Raw genomic sequence first — 17,044 nt, 5'->3', positions numbered from 1 at the left:
ATAAGAAAGTTCAGTCAGAGACAAAAAGTACTTCTGTTTGTTTGTTCAGTTGGGATGTTAGGCAAAGGTTTTTCACCCCGAGGGCTGTGGGCATGGCACATATTTCCCAGGGCAGTGGGCACAGCCCCAAGCTGGCGGAGTTCAAGGTGCATTTGGACAACACTGTCAGGCAGGGTCTGATTTTGGGTGGTCCTGTGTGTGGAGCCAGCAGTTGGATTTGATCATCCCTGTGGGTCCCTTCCAACTTGGGAGATTCTGCGATTCTGTGAATTTCAACTTAAGTCTTTTAGCTGATGTTAAGGAGAACTGAAAGGTAAAAATGTGTTAGATTTTTGATCTGTATTCTTAGTACTAAGGGAAACTGTTTCTTGAAGATCTCATCTGTAAGTAGTTTGTCACTCGTAATTGTTAATTGCCTTAAAAGCTGTAAAAGAATTTTATTTTGAGGCAGGAAGACTCAAAGAATGCTCATTGCCAATACAGATATATTCGTTATGTATTTAAAAACTTCTGTCTTGTGCAGGTTTTAACTCAGCATACATGGGATGTATGTTTTATAGTTCTTCTTTGTTTATTCCTTCGATGAGAATCATGTTCTTCCTTGATTGTCACTCCGTGCAGGCTTCTGAAAGCTGTCCCAGAAGTATTCCTTTACACTCCACCTATATTATACATGTGGTACTGAAAATGCATACGTAGGATAAACCAATCAAGAAAAAAAAAGATTGGTATGTAGTGAAGCAGTTTGTACTGATGCAAAAGACATGGTTTCTCCTATATTCCACTCTCCTACTCAGTGTAATGTCAAGCAGAATGCATTTGTTCTGCTCCTTTCTTTTTATGTGCTGCTTATAAAGTTGATGTGACCTTTAATATAGCTGCTGATCCCAGACCTTTGCTGTGTTCTCATAGCTAAGTAGTATGCAGTGTAAGGAGTACTATTATGCTGTGCTGATAAGCACCACATAGCTGTTCAAAAAGGTGCAGTTAATAGTAAGGTTGCACGATAATCTTTCATTTCTTTGTTTCCTGGTATTTCCAGGTGCTTACTTTTGTTCAGCTTTAAAAATCCATCTGTGAAAAGCCATTGAGTTCTCTCAGCCAGAGAGCTTGACAGAGCTCTGACTCAGTGTAGACATGCTCTTGTCTATTGAGTAACCTCACGGATCTCCAGTGGAGACTTTCAGTTCAAATACTCTTGTGAAAGGGAAGTCATTACCCAAGCAGAAAGTGCACTTTTTATCAAATCTTTTATCTCCTTGCCAGGCCTTGTGCCATCTTGATATTAATGTCACAGGTGTGTTCTGAAGAAGATGAGTTTAAGGGGTTTTCAAAAGCAGGTTTTATGTGTCAGTGTTTTTTATGCATTCTGCTATATTCTGTTGCTTGCAGATACAGTAGTAGTTAAGCTTTCAGTTTTGCTGACACAAATTTAATGTATAAATTTGTTTCAAGAATTCTGCTGCTTTTATATTAGAACATTATGTGCTTTGTCCTCTGATGACTTCATTAGCAATGTTTGTATTTTGCAGCTAATCAGAGGTCCTGTTACATGTCTGTGACTGAGCTCAAGGAATAGAGAACCAAAGTTGTTTCAGACAGAGAGTGTCAATACCATGTATTTTAACACTGATTGTACCCTTTTTCTTTGTGAGCATTATTTCTGTAACTTCAAGGCAAGCTCTAGTCTGGATTCTCTTTCTCTTAGTGTTTTATATTGCAGCCATTGTTCATTTTGAAGCATAACATATGAAGGGGAACCTGAAGTGTAGAGCTGTTAGGAAACAACTCATCTTCTGCAGGCTTTCTTCTGCAAGTTTAGGACAAAGGAGTTAGAAGACCCTTTGAAAGCAGTAAGTTGGAAATAAAGTATCATTGGTAAGATGCAGTTATCGTGAATCACAGAATTGTAGGGGTTGGAAGGGACCTCTAGAGATCATCTAGTCCAAACCCCCCTGCAAAACAGGCTCCCTGCAGCAGGCTGCACCAGTAGGCGTCCAGGCGGGTCTTGAATATCTCCAGAGAAGGAACCTCTACAGCCTCTCTGGGCAGCCTGTGCCAGTGCTGCGTCACTGCACTGTGAAGAATTTCTTTTGCATGTTGGTGCGGAACTTCCTATGTTCAAATTATGGCCATTTCCTCTTGCACTGTCCCCATAGACCGCTGAAAAATGATTGGCCATGTCCCTTTGACTACCACACTTAAGACATTTATAAACATTAATAAGATCACCTCTGAGTCTTCTGTTCTCAAGGCTGAACCGACCCAGGTCACCCAGCCTTTCCTCACAGGGGAGATCCTCCAGGCCCTTTATCATCTTTGTAGCCCTCCTCTGGACTCTTTCAAAGAGATCCCTGACATTTTTATACTGGGGAGCCCAGAACTGGACACAGTACTCCAGGTGAGGCCTCACCAGGGCTTCCTGGCTTACATTTCTGTCCTTGGTACATGAAGGAGCTCTGAAGAATCCTCTTTTTCTTAAGCAGCAGCTATGGAACTGCTGGTTTTGTCTGTTATACCCAAGGCTGCCAAGAGGGAGCCACATAGGACCTGAAAGTCAGATTTCCTCACAGGACGCAGATCACGTAACTTCAGAGCCTTCCCTTTGTGCCCACCTTTGACATATTTGAGACAGAAAGCTTCTCAGGTACACCTATGGAGGCTCAGTCTCCCTCCTGTGTACACACAAAGGCGGGCAGGCTAGGTTAGGACACAAAACCACTGTAGCTCATTTACCATAACCTAAGACAGCATCAGGAGCTTAGATATTGTGTTGTTTCTTCAGGTTGTAAATGGTTATATTGAACACAGTAAGCACTTAGATTTCGGTTTTTAGTATATTTATAAATGTAAATAGCAAAGAGGTATGGAAAAAGAGAAGTTAGGTAAGGTTCTACTTCAGAAATTGGGAATTTTGATTGGATGTTAAATTGGTAATTTTAGATTCTGTGGCAAAAACATATCTATTCAAATTGAGAATCATCTCCACGCGTGGACTTACAGTCAGCTTTTGTAAAGCTTTTAGACATCTGGATGAGATTTTCATGCAACACTGTACAAATGATACTGCTCTCAGGGTATGTCATCTGCCTGTAGGCAGTAATCAAGGCTGTGCCTGTAGACATATCAGTTTTGCTTCTTAAGTTTGTTCGTGCACAAATTAGATGCATTTGTCAAGCAGGGAAATGAAGTTGTTCATCGGTGCTCATTCTGGGGCCCACCAGTAGTGTTAGTGCTCATGCCTTGGTCTTCATAGAATTCACTGCCCCACCTCAAGGGACACTAAGAATGGTACTGAATGATGTGAATGCTTTCTCTCACATATTTAGAGGTTGTTTCTCAAATTATGTTGAATTAATTACCTAACCGTAACTGATTACTTGCAGGAACTTAATCTTTCTCATTGTGCTTCTTAGAAGCAGAAATCTCCAAAATGTATGCATGCAGTAGTTGTTTTAACAGCAGTCTGATCTTTATGTGCCTAAAATGCTCATGGCAGCGCTCTCAGTAAACATCGCTTTCGAGATCTCAAGAGACAAACTGTGATTCAGCAGCACAATCAGTATGTCAAAACTGTGAATTTTTTGGCAACTAGTGTGAACAGGATCTGCTGCTAATTTTATTGCTTCAGAGACTCTAAGTTGGAGTTTTCAGTAATTTTACTTCATATGAGTGGCAGGAAAAGTATATTGCTTTCTTATATTTTCCAAGTCTGCTTGTTTGAAGCAGGCTTCTAATTGCCGGTTTCAGGTGTGCAGGTTCCTCCTAAGCTGAAGTGATCTCTCAGATGAAGTTTCCTTCTTTTCTTTTCTTTTTTCTTGATCTTGCAGGGCATTTGATACTCTTGCAAAAGCATTAAATCCCGGAGAGAGTGCAGCGTGCCAGAACTCTGAAAGTGCTGAGGCCAGCGTACAGCTCGTTGGTGGAGAAACAAGCATGAATATCGTTGAAATAGAGGGGCCGCTACTCAGTGATGCACATGTAGCATTCAGGGTACTTCATACCTTTTTACTGTTGGCTAATCTTCACCACTTGAGCGTCATAATACCAATTAATGATCTGATTAGGTTGTCTTTCGAATTTCTCAGAAGAGTAACTGTGCAGGTATTGCCATTCAGTGCTGATGAATGCGCTGCTCTTTGTTCACTAGTTGGCTGTATGCTTGGGAGAATTGGCAGCTCTCCTCAGCATTTCAGTAGCACTGTTTATTTTACTGCTGCTTACCTTAAAAACATGAGGTAACCAGTGCAGAGGGATTTACATGGAGAAGTGTCTTGGTTTGTGAACAAGCAGAAATTGCTCTTTATTTTTCATCACCACATTATTCAGGGACAAATCAGAAAGCTCACTTGTCTGAAAACTTCGATTGCCCTTAAACTTTGCCTCTCAACTGCGCATTGTGGTCACTCAGATATATTTGTAATATATTTGTAATGCAAATGTCAGGCTTGTTTTGTTTTAAATCCTACTACAAACTGTGATTTTTGAGGATAACATTTTGGATCAAATTTCCCTTTACATGTGCAAGGGAAAGTGGTGATGTCGCTGTGTCTGTATTTTCTACATATTTTTCTATATGCTGTCAGCAATGTTGTTTTAATTGCAGCTGTTATTCTAAAGCTTCTATATAGATTGTCTTAGAAGATTTATTTGAGATTCTTCATCTCCAGGTGTCCCACACATAGATCTTTATCTAAGCTAAGATTAAAATCGTTACTGTTTTGGTTGCTTTGTAGTCTGTAGGATATCACAGTGACTAGTAAGGAGAAAAAAAAGCAGTTGTTTGATTTTATTTCAGGATTATCTCATGGTTATTGAAAAAATGTTTCCTTTTTTCCCTTAATCCCTGAATGCAATTTTTCTTATTATGTTTCACAACAACTGACTGCACTTTTTTTTTGCTTTGTGCCAGCTCACCATGCCTTCTCCTATGCCCGAATATCTTAACGTTCACTATATCTGCGAGACTGCCTCCAGGTTGCTTTTCTTGTCCATGCACTGGGCACGTTCCATTCCATCCTTCCAAGCTTTAGGGTAGGTGTTCAGTTACTCTATTTGCTCGCACTGTAATCACACACCTTTTAATTTGTTATTTGTGCTGTCATTTCGAGGACTTTTCAAAATGTAAATCAGTTTATTAAAGTTGTTCTGTGGGTCTTAAACACAGAGCTAAATTCAATCAATCAAAATGATTCCCAGCTTCACTTCAAATCAAGGACTTGATTGAGTTTGGAAGAGAAAAGGGGTAGATTCATAATGATAAATGCCTGCTTGCTGCCCTTCTTTAATAGACTTTCAGTAAATAGGACTTCCTATCATTTTTGAATAGCACCTCCTGAGCTTAAGATGCTTATCAATCACCAGAGAGAAGCTCCTTTCTGGAGCTCCTAATACTGCTGTCTTTATTAGGTGAGTTAGTAATAATTTTGCATGTAATAAACAGTATGAATAAGATGCTAAGTTAATCCTGAATGCTTGCTGAACCTAAGTTGTTTAGTTGCAGAGGATTTTCCAGAAAGCAGATGGTTGCTGTAGCCAGAAAGTCATTGTTATTATTCTCTTTACAGTTTGTGTAACGTTGTCTTTTTATAAGCAGAATTTGGTGTCTCACTAAAAATTCTGAAGCTATATCTGATAGTATGTTGGTGATCATCATGAGAAAAGACATCAAGACAGCACGAGGACAAGTGATTTTTATTACTTTCAGAAACCATCAAGATTGTCACCCAATAAACCAGCTGTGTTACAATGTGATACACACCTATCAGGTGATACAGAGGGAGTACAAAATCATCTTGTATTCCACAGTAGATCAGGACCCTGTGTTCTTCTTTGGCTTAGGGTCAAAATAGCATCCGATGGTGGTAGCAAAGAGAAGTCCTGTTTATAGGGAGGGATTGTACCTTTACCAGGAACCTTGGCAGAGCGTGGAGGATCTGTATTTACACAGATGCTAAAGCCAAGTGATTCTACATTGCTTAAAATAGTGTATTGTGTATAACTGAAACCTCTGTTTTGAAGAGGAGTCAGGTTCTATGAAACTAAACGACAGCAAGGGGAGGAAAGTGGGTAAATATGATATTTTAGTGCAAATTGCTGCTGCAGAACTTGAAAATACTCAGCAAATTAACATGACGGACTGCATCACTGTACATTTTGTAAGGTTTTTTTGTACCGCAGATATTGCAGGTTAGTGTTGTAACAGCAAATAGGTTTTCTAAAAAACAAAAGATACAAAAGATGAGTCTGTACAAAAAGATGTAACAGGTAAAAAAGCATAGAAAGTCTGCTTTAAAAATACATATTACTTTTGTGTTAATATTCACCTGTGTGCTAAAGCACTTACTGTTTCAGTCTACATTATGGGCAATAGTGTTTTCAGTGTCACTTAACCATTTTCCTCTTGAAGGCTGAAAATCGTAACACTGTTTTTCAGGTGGAGGCTTATTTGAAATTACTGATGCTTTTTAAAGTTCAGCACATTATGCACTCTATAATTCTAACTTTTAGAAGAGTGACTCATATTAGAAATTTTAAACTGAAGGGAAATAGTAGTTGTGGGTAGTTGATGAGCCAAAGCAAAACCATAATCATAGTTTTGGAAGGAAGGTAGGTAATTGTATCGAAGAAGTTCCCTCCTCAGGCACTTCTTTCATTGGTCTCAGCAAGATAGCAGTCTTTGACAAACTACTTTAATTTGTGGTATCAAGATATTGCTGAGCTCATTTTCACATACAAGAATCTCAGTAGGAAACAGAAATTCCTACTGGAATTTCAGTCAGGCTTGTTGCAGCCACTTCATGTTTTGAGGCGACTGAGAGCGGAGCTAACTGATTCATTTTAGATGGTACTTCTGTGTACACGTGTGAGCCACATACCAGCTGAGTAGGCCATATGTGCTGTTTCCACTGTAGCTCAGCGTAGTCCTTTTGGCAGGAGCTGAAAGGGGATGGAACGAATACTTGTAGAAGCTGTGTGATGTAGAGTACACCTACCATGAGAGGAATGGGATCATAGAAAAAATACTGCCGCAGATAAGCTCTCTGTATCCCACACAGGACAAGTCTGTGTTTCTGTCATTTGGCAGATTAATAGTAGCAAATCGTAAGAAATCTTCTTGGAGATGACATTAACATTATTGAAAATTCCATTCCATTGTATTTTTTAGAATTAAAATCCTAGCTTTAGTAAGCTTTACTTCTTTGATAGGTCTCGAGTTTCTTTTAACTTTCCATTGTTTATATTGACTAGCTAAAACTGAGACACAGTACCTGAATCTGACTCCTCTCTGGTAGGATTTCCTTTTTAATGCACTGAGCTCTCGGTAAGTTCAGCAAGCTAGAAATGCTTGGTGTTACTGAAAGTTAGGTTACTGATACAGAGCTGCCTGAATTACTAGACTTAATTTTAAGCTTCAACATTATAAATTATTGACTGCGTGTGAAACTTAATTTGAGGACTAGTTCTTACAACAAACAAATCCTCACGATTTCTCTTTGTACTTTGAAGTCTCTTTCTCACCCAATTCCAAATGTGGGAGGGAGACAGTTGTTGTTTACAGTAACTTCAGCTTGCTTTTGTGGTAGAGATCAGACATTAAAACAAAAGCGATTTTGTCATTTAAATGTCACCTGAAGCAGGCAATTTAATCCTAGCACACAAATAGAAATACTTCTGATGCAGGACTTTGTTTTGGTACTATCTGCACTGCTTGAATCAGATCAGTGCTTTATGAAGTGTTCTTCAAATAGAAAAACTGTAAAAGCAAGTGACTGATTTCACTGAGTGCAATTATTGTGTTTTTTAATTTAATAGACAGGATAACAGCATATCATTAGTAAAAGCCTGCTGGAACGAACTTTTTACGCTTGGTCTTGCACAGTGCTCACAAGTCATGAATGTGGCGACTATATTAGCTGCGTTTGTTAATCACCTTCACGACAGCTTGCAGCAAGGTAAGTGCTGACTGAGTGTGTTTGCAGACTTGGGGAGTTCATGGTTTCTAAGATTTGAATAGAGCAGAAGCTTATCACTTATCCATCCGTTGTTAATGGAAATACAGCATTACTGGGAGTTAGCAGAATTGAAATCAGGAAACACAGTGTGTCTTTTTAAATCATAATTGTGTGTCGTATCTAATAGTATTCTGTAGTTCTGTTAGGATGCCTCATTCAAAGGAGGAGTCCTTCAGGCAGCACCAACTGTTAGAACACAGATGTGCTGTGAATGTGATTCCTCTCTACCTAAGGTGTAAAGGAGAACCCAGCTGCCCTTGCTATTTGTAGCAGTGAAACAGCAGCCAAATGATATCACCTTTGTGATATAATCCCTTTAAATAACTTGGCTTATATGCTTACATATATGTAGGTTGCTCTGAAAGTATTCCCATGGAAACTACAATAGATACAGAGAGCACAATAAAATGGGCAGAGCAGATTGTCAGCTACAAGACACTATTTTTCAACACAGTCACCACCATTAGCTGTGCGTTTTTGCCAGCTATGAGCAGGAGCCCACATGCTGCACTTGTAATAGTCAGCATGGCTGTCCAGAACCTGGCTTGTCTGTCACGTTGCTGCCACCACTGCTGAAACGTACCTCCTCATTGTGCTCACATCCTCTCACGTAACCCATGCAAATATATCTGACATACTTTATACTGTACACTACTCTTCACTGTTGAATTAAGTACAGCACCTGACTCTCACACAGATCTGCAATTGCATATTCCTCTTTTCTTACAAGTATCTTTTTTTTTCCTTTTTCATTCCAAGCTGCATTCCAGCTTTGATTATTGGAAATTTTAGCAACAGGAATTGCTGGTGTAAAGATTATTCAGATCTAGTGTATAGAGTTGATAGGTGGCACAGCTTTTCTGCTGTTTGAATCTAAATGATGTTTTAAAAACCCAACGTGACTACACTTCTGCATGTGTGTTGACTTTGGGCTTTTTATATTTTATGTGCATCAACTCAGATAAACTGCCAACAGACAGAGGGAAACTGGTAATGGAGCACATCTTCAAACTGCAGGAGTTCTGTAACAGTATGGTGAAGCTTTGCCTAGATGGATATGAATATGCATATTTGAAAGCAATTGTACTCTTCAGTCCTGGTATGTGATCATTCTCAATGTAAAACTATTCTTTTTCTGCGACCATAGAGACTTGAGTGGACAAAAGTTGACTTAAAGTCCATATCTGAAATGTTATGTTTTCCACAAAGGCACATTTTAGGTATTTTTTTTTCCATGTCCTGTTGAGGGGTTATATAGAAAAAAAAAAAAAGAGATGGAACTGCTTTAGAAAATGAGGAAGTAACATCAGATAAGTAGGCTGTGTGAGAACTTTGGTTTTGAGAGTCAGGGCTTTGCTAAGTACTGACACGATTAAGAAGGTGACAAAGAAGTATCTGTATGTATGTTATTTTTTGCCATAGAATTTCTGCTTCATTAAATGCTGCTGCTGTTAACTGTAGAATCTCTGCCTCCTCTGATGAGGAACCTGGGAAGGTGTAATGAATGACACAGAACTGTCGGAAGAAGGGGGTTTCTCTTTTAATGGAAATAGTTAGATGATTCTTTTGCCTCTGCTACTTTATTACTTTTAAATGTATGTCTCTATTCGGGGATACTTCTGAGGGCCTGGAGTTTAATTTTCAGAAGTGTTGCTGAGATGAATCGAAGTTGTGCTTTTAATGTATGACAGTCTTTCTGAGCCTTGATTCTTGCATATAAAACTACAGTAGCATATCCCCTCACTTCACATGAGTATTACAAAAATGAACATTAAACATAGCATTTCCTTTTATTATTTTTTCTGTTTTCTGGTCAGTATTTGTGGAATGTACTGGAAGTAAAGTCAGTGGCTTTACATTAAACAGTGGTGCTAAAATAAAAGAGAATTTGTTTTTCCCTCTGAGGAGTGAATTCTCTGGTTAAGACAGAATGAGTAGATTCTGTGATACAGGTGGACTGTAGAAAATCACAAAACTAAATTTCTTTATTTGCAAATTATAGAATTAACTTTTCAGCAAAGGATATTCTATCTTTATGCTGCAGGTCTTATACTCATCACTCAGAATTTAGGAATTTAATATAAAAACAAAGGAGTATATTTTGATAAAAGAAAATTATATAAACCTCTAGTATTTTCCGTATCTCCGGGACTTTTTCACTGTTACATTTAGAAGGTAAATATAGAGTTACTCTGTTTCACAATAGAAAATCTTAAAAGCATGAGGAGCTTCTCACTGCTCTGTATTTTCTAGATGCTGATGTTCTGTGGAAAAGATCAGGATAAACTCTGGCTGTCTGAGTCAGTAGTGTAGTCTGTCTGTTGTGTGGGATGTGGCAGAGAGCTGGGTAGTTCTTGCCATTTCTGCAGATGCATTAGGTCTGAGAAGAGCTGTCTTCTCCAATTCATTCGCAGCTCACCCTTTCCGAGAGAAATTAGTGGAGGTGAAATTACCTTTTGAACTTGAACACTTCAAAAGTATAAATTTTAAGCATGTTTTCTGATAGGTATGTAAAAGAACTCTGAAGTTCATCTTTTCTATAAGTGGTATCTCCAAAGAGTATCCACATCTTCCAGAGGCAGTGTCACCATCGGCATGAATCCATGACCTTTGGCTGAGTGCATAACAGAACCTTATTTGCCTTCCTTTTTTCCCCCCTTTTAATATTTTCCTTCCCTTGGGGACTTTGCACTTTCAGAAGACTTCTAAGTCCTTCTTGCAAATGAGAAGCCATTTAAGTAATGTCAGCACCCTCCGTTAAAGATGAGAAATTTGCAGAGGATATTCCTGAGTTTCTTTTATCCTGGATCCCTCAGAAAAATCAGACCCTGAATATTTTCACTGTAGAGCATAATCTTGCTCTCAGCCCTTATGACTTGAAGAATTCTGGATGGTTTTGTGTTTGCTTCTGTAGTCCAGAGAAGCAGAGGAACTATTTCAGTTTTCTGATGAGCAGTATCCTTTACAGGCCTAACCTCAATATTAGGAGTGCTTGAAAATGTTCATAATTTTTATATCCTGCTGAGGATTGATAAATGGCACAGACTCAGGGACTTCCTTTAAATAAGGGGAAGGAGTGAGTTCACTGCTTTTAATTTAGTTGATCACACTTGCAGGAGATTTAATTCACTGTGGAGTGTTCCTTGCCCCTGAAGCAATCATTTTGTGCCATTCCTATACTCATAACCGAGTAACTAAGCTTCCTCCAGGAAAGAATTTATGGCACAATGTGTTAAGCTGACTGAAGAAATCAGACAGTCCTGTTACAGACCTGAAAATATTTCCCTACGGAGCTTTCACTTGCAAAGCAACACTGACTTATTTGTTCAGCCTGAAGTTAACATGTTTCCTCCCAAAAAGCATCTGATGATTCAGAAAGTAGGAGGACAAATATCCCAGGAAAAATCTGTATCAGGTCAGGTGACCAGACTGACTTTTCTTTAGGTCACGTGGTTATAGGATGACATTCCTAAGGATGTGCAGCTGCAGTACATTGTCTCATAAGCCAATATTCTTGACAGTGTACATGAAAGACATAAAGCTTGTACCAGTACGCTGAACAGAAGGGATATTCTGGCAATGACTCATAGGCCAGAAATTACAGTTTCAGGGATTTTACTGCTCTGCTACAGGATGGGGCTGGACTGCACGTGCAGCAGTCCTAAGCTAGGAGCATCCGCTTTGGTAGACCCTGCTGGTTTGCTGCCTTCTGTAGCCGGAGATTTGAAGATCAATGAAAATCTTCTGTGCCATGCCAGCTGCGTGACTGTAGCAAGTCAACCTTGGGCAAAGAGATGAGTCCAAGGGAGTACCTACAAGCCTTGGCATATTTATAAGTTGCTGCTAGTTTGTTAGCAGTGGTCTTCAACTACTGTTTTGGAAGTAGGTTTCTTTCTTGCTGTTCCTGACATTAAAGCCTTGTTATGAAGCAATACATATTGCATGGCAGCAATAACTCTTCGAAATGTATTGCTTCCCTTGCTGACCTCTTGTTGTCTGCACTGATTTTTGAAAAATAACATTACACAATTTGTCACAGTATCATGACAGTAAAATATTTACATTAAGCCAGATGTATACTGAAGATAAAACTGTGTAAAGTGTTTGGAATCACCAGTTAATAATTTCCAAATGTGACTTGGCCATTAGATTAATAACCTTTGATTCCAGTGAAATTTAGGAAACAAATAGTTCATAGCCTTTTCTTTTTTTTTCTTTTTTTTTTTTTCTGTGGGTACTTATCTTTTTTTTCCTCACAAATGCTATTTGTGCATACTGTATTTCAATAAATAGCAGTGTGCTGGAACAATACTACTCTACGCAACGCAGAGAACAGAGATTTCTTGCCAGGAATGATGCAAACATTGCAAGCACTGCACGTATATGAACTTTTCCAAATATCTGGTTGTATTTATAAGCAGTAAAGTAAAACATCAGCATAGAGGAAAAGAAAAATAAGCAGGTAAAGCAGTATCCTTTGTTAAAACCATTTGAGAACTTGAAGTTGCTACAGCTATCAAATAATCATTTCACCATGCTTACAAGTAGATAATCTGCACAGCTTTTAATGCATCTTGGTGTGACAGGTCTAACAAAGTAGGGTGTCTTTCAGATCACCCAGGTCTGGAAAATGTGGTACAGATTGAGAAATTTCAAGAAAAGGCATACATGGAGTTCCAAGACTATGTAACAAAAGCATATCCAGATGATACTTACAGGTGTGTAAATTTACATGCTCACTTGATGGTTTTCTTTTCAGAGCATCAGTGATACTGATTTGCACAGTATTACTTATAGTAAATACGTATGTTTTCTTCTTACCTTCTTAAAGCCTGGAAATGACATTTAGAACACTTAAAATATAAGTGCTTGTACATATTATGATTATCGTTTATCTACTTATTCTTATTTTCCAAAAAGAAATACTGGAATTAAGATAGAGGAAGTATTTTCTTCATTTTGAATTGCACCTATTTGGAGTATTTCTTCGCTTAGTCCAGATATTGTACAGTCCACTGACTAATACATACATGTTTTTGGTATTGTCAAAGAAATGGATGACTGTAAAATTAATACAATTTTGATCTCAATATTTAAGCCTTTCATAAAGTAGATATAGCCAACTTCTCTCACTGTCGTCCCCACTTGATTTGTTGCCTTCTTACCTGTACCATGGTTATGAATATCACCAAAACGTGTGACCAACATTAACTTTCTGCCCTACTTACTTTGCAGACTGTCTAGACTTCTCCTCCGATTGCCCGCCCTTCGGCTGATGAGTGCTGCCATTACTGAAGAGCTATTCTTTGCAGGACTGATTGGGAACGTTCAGATTGACAGCATCATCCCGTACATTCTGCGAATGGAGACAGCAGACTACAATACTCAAATAATCGGCCATGCCGTATAAAAGCATCCATCAAGGATTCCGTGCCATGGCAGTCGTGGTGATGTAAATGCATACTCTGTCTCCAAGAGATGGCAACAAGCCTTCCCATGCACTTTCCTAAAGAAGACTCGTGTTCCTCCTTTCCAGTACCCTTGGGAAATGCGGTGGAGTGTCTTAAGGAATATAGGATCGCTTCCTATTTTTCAGCTGATCTTCAAGGACTTGTAAATTAACTTGATATCTGAAGAAAGTCAAGAATTGTCCATCCTATTTTTGTAGATAGATGAACTTGGAATATTTGTTTATGAAACCCAGGCTTGTGAAGAAACAGAAGAAGCTTTGACTGAACTAAGGTATCTCAACTTAGTTTGGTGTTTTAGACAAATAAATTAAGTTTCCTCTCTGAGTTGTGTTTTCAGTGTTTTGCTGCTAGTTCTTTCTTACTGATTAAATGGAGAATACATGATCAAACATCTTGAAATAGGCATTGTTTCTACAGAAGGGAGACCTTTATAACCAAACTTATTTTCTGCTCTTTTGGAGAGAGATTATTTCATGTTGAATGAAGCAGTGGATATAGTTACAAGAGCAGGGAAGGTAGAGGAATTTCACGCTTTAGAAATATTCTGCTTACATGTTGATGCTGTTGATAAAAGTAAAGCTGCAAAGGATCAGTATTGACTGTTCTGTGGACACAAAAGTATACTATGCTGTAGTAACTGTGTGTTGGTAGATATCAGCTGTTTTATACTAGGAAAAAAAGAACTATGTACTGCAGGTATTCAAAGAGAGCAGTCTCCTGTTTTTTCTGCTCTCAGAAGTTGAAAGTTTTTCACAGTAGCCTTTCCTCTCTCAAACTCAGCACACAGGCACAGAGGCATTCTAGATGTGTCTCAGTTTTCTTTCTACCACCTCTCTAGGTAACAAATCATGTTTTCTGTGCAAATCATGAATTCTGTGCATGTGTTCATATTGTTTCTCTTGCATAGGACTTTGTATTTTTTTTTCTTTTTTGTTATTAGCCTTTGCCTGTCTAGCTGTCTTTTCCTATCAGTCTCATATGACTGTTCGTTAAATTTGAAGTTACTGAATTCAGTACTTCTGCTTATATGAGCAAGGTTTCTGCTGCTTTGCCTGTCCGTGTTAGAAATGAGTCTAGATACTTCTGGTACATTGACTGAATCATACTTCACGGCTCCATCTAGGGATGCACTCAGATGCTTTCCCACCTTGAGGAGCGTGCCTCATTGTTAAGTAACACTGATGGTTGATTACTCCCAGCTTCCTTTTGCAATGAGAAACCATATATTCCTAGCACATTTAATATCTATTGCTTAAAATTAGAGATTCTAATAAAAATGATGGTCTGCTGCTGACAGTAGCTTGTAGTAGGTTTATCTAAATCTGGATTGAGGCCTAGTTCTATTTATGCTGAACTTTTTAGTTCTCTGTCAGCACTGAGTGAAGACGAACCTTGCCCAATTCTTTAGCCAAAAGATCAGCTTCAAGGGAGGCCTTTGTGCCTCTACCAGCAACTCTGAGGCCATGCTAACATTAAGGGGACGGGTAGATGAGACTTTGGCGGTTTCTGTGTTTTTTCTCAGCACCCAAGGATCTCAATCAGACAAAAAGAATCAGAAAACTGACACTGAATTATTGTGTCCTTTTTAATTCCGTTAATAGAGTTGTTTGGACCTTCCTTTAACCAAGCTCTCTAATCAGAGGCTGTGCTTCAGGATTGGTCATGAAATCCGAAGGCAAAGGATTTAGGCTCTGCATTCATGTTCTCTGGAGATCATGAAGTGTGAGGACGTTTTTTCAGTCTTAGGAGAACAGTAGTTACATAAATATGAAAGACAGTGGCTGCCAATATGCTGTGTTTGTCTCTTCCAAGTGGATACAGGCCCCGCTATCTTGCTGTTGTAGGACCAAATTGCAGATGGGAAGTGAATTGCCCTATTCAGCTCTCCTCAGAAATTTAGGCTCTGTCTTCCTGCCCTGTGCTATCCCTAGCTTTCCTCTGTTGCTAGCAGGGACACATGTAGCTGTGTTAAACCTTTTAAGGAAAGTTTATAATTTGTAGGTGGCTTACCAGGCATTCCAAATTCTGAAGGAATTTGACTCCCAATATTATCTAAATTCAAATAACCCATTTTCCTTCTAAATGCAGTACAGACTGTGAATCTCTCCCACATCCTTGCAAATTTGATTTCTTTTTAGCCTCTGGGACCTGTGCCTTGGGCGTGATAAGCAGTTCTTTGTTCACAGCTGGCCAGAAGATTCAGCAAATGCATGGCATTGTATAGCCACAGAAACAGTTAAGAAAAAACAATGTTTGTAGGGAGGTAAATCTTTAGGGATTTAATCCCTCAGCATATCTGTCTTTGAGAGCCATGTTTTGAACGACATGACCACAGAAACTTATTTTCTACGGAATTCTGTTTGTTCCCCCTTCATGCTTACAACTTGGCCGACTTCAGGGATGCATTGGACTGCTGTCATCACTGACTGCTAGATCAGGACAGCTTTGTTAGGCTGCATTAACTCAAAAGTACAAGAACCGTGGTCATGTTCTTTTCTGATGCCTGTCACCTCTGCGTGGCAGCAATAGATTCAAACCTCAGTGGCTGACTTTTCCCCCTCCCACATCTTCTAATGTTACTTTCCTGGCAAATCCCTTGGGCTTCATTTGAGATTTTTGCCAGGTCAGACTACCCTTCATGTGCTGGGTAGCAAGAAACGTGTCACACCGTCTCACGTGACAGAGACTTGCAGAGATGGTAGAATCTGGTTATCTCAGTCAGGTGAGAAATCAAACAGGCAGCCCATCTCCAAGCTCAGTTACAGGCTCTGTCACCACTTTTGAGAGCAGTATGGTTGAGTCACCTTTAGTAATCAGGATATGCTCCAGTAGTTTCCAGGCTGCGTTTGCGGCTTTGCTTGATATCTGAATAGCATTATTACAAAATGGAAATAAAATAAGAGATCTTTAGATTGCCAAGAAGTGCAATACATTACGTATTGTGCAGCTACGTGTATGAATATGCACAAAAAGACAAGGTACTTGTCCCAAAAAGATTCTAGTCACTTCTGCTGTCCATCTGTGAGATAACCATATGCCCTCCCTTCCCTGTGTATGGCTAACCAAACATTGTAAGCTCTGTACTGTCAAGTGAAACAAAAGGGGGAGATAGATAAGGGTACACATGAGGTATTATAAGGGCCTTCCCCCAAAAACAATCTTAGATACCTCCTATGTTTGGACTTTTACTGAGTGAACGTGCAGACGTACAACACACTGCAGAAAGCACTGCCCACTGGTAAGTAATCCTTTTCCCAAAGTTTCTTAGATTTTTTCCTCATAAAGTTCAGTGTAAGTTCAGTGCCAGTTTAAAGGCACAGTGTGGGCTGCTCTATGCTGCCTAGCATGTATTCTCTCCTGTCTTGATGATGATTAAGAGGATGGATGCCATAGTACAGGACATTGTGTCAGCATTATTCACTTTTCTTACCAAGATGTTTCATTTATCATTTTGGGTTCCTTGACTGTAAGTTGATGCTCTTGATGAGGAGTGGGACACAACTGAGCTTTCTCAGGAATGCCTTTTCATGCTGTTTAGTCTCGCTGTTGTTCAGCCAA

At 39.1% G+C, this 17,044-nt stretch overlaps 1 protein-coding gene across 6 annotated transcripts in view; it reads left to right on the top strand.

Moving 5' to 3' along the window:
* NR2C1 (nuclear receptor subfamily 2 group C member 1) overlaps window positions 1–17,044 on the top strand; it is a 90,771-nt gene that overhangs the window by 29,795 nt on the left and 43,932 nt on the right. For 5 of the 6 annotated variants that reach the window (XM_065742692.1, XM_065742694.1, XM_065742689.1 and 2 more), the window contains 6 exons: window positions 3,831–3,993; window positions 4,913–5,034; window positions 7,816–7,955; window positions 8,977–9,114; window positions 12,628–12,733; window positions 13,251–13,810. In XM_065742692.1, coding sequence (XP_065598764.1) covers window positions 3,831–3,993; window positions 4,913–5,034; window positions 7,816–7,955; window positions 8,977–9,114; window positions 12,628–12,733; window positions 13,251–13,425 — 844 coding nt within the window. In that variant the 3' untranslated portion in view covers window positions 13,426–13,810. Of the gene's footprint in view, window positions 1–3,830; window positions 3,994–4,912; window positions 5,035–7,815; window positions 7,956–8,976; window positions 9,115–12,627; window positions 12,734–13,250; window positions 13,811–17,044 lie in introns of those variants that run through there. The other variant, XM_065742691.1, reaches the window with a different exon arrangement.

The sequence above is a fragment of the Cyrtonyx montezumae genome, unplaced genomic scaffold (genome assembly GCF_038088225.1).
Source record: "Cyrtonyx montezumae isolate F1298 unplaced genomic scaffold, pur_monq_1.0 scaffold_3, whole genome shotgun sequence".
NCBI lineage: Eukaryota > Metazoa > Chordata > Aves > Galliformes > Odontophoridae > Cyrtonyx > Cyrtonyx montezumae.
Note: the sequence above shows the minus strand (reverse complement) of the source record. Positions and strands in the feature narration are given on the sequence as shown.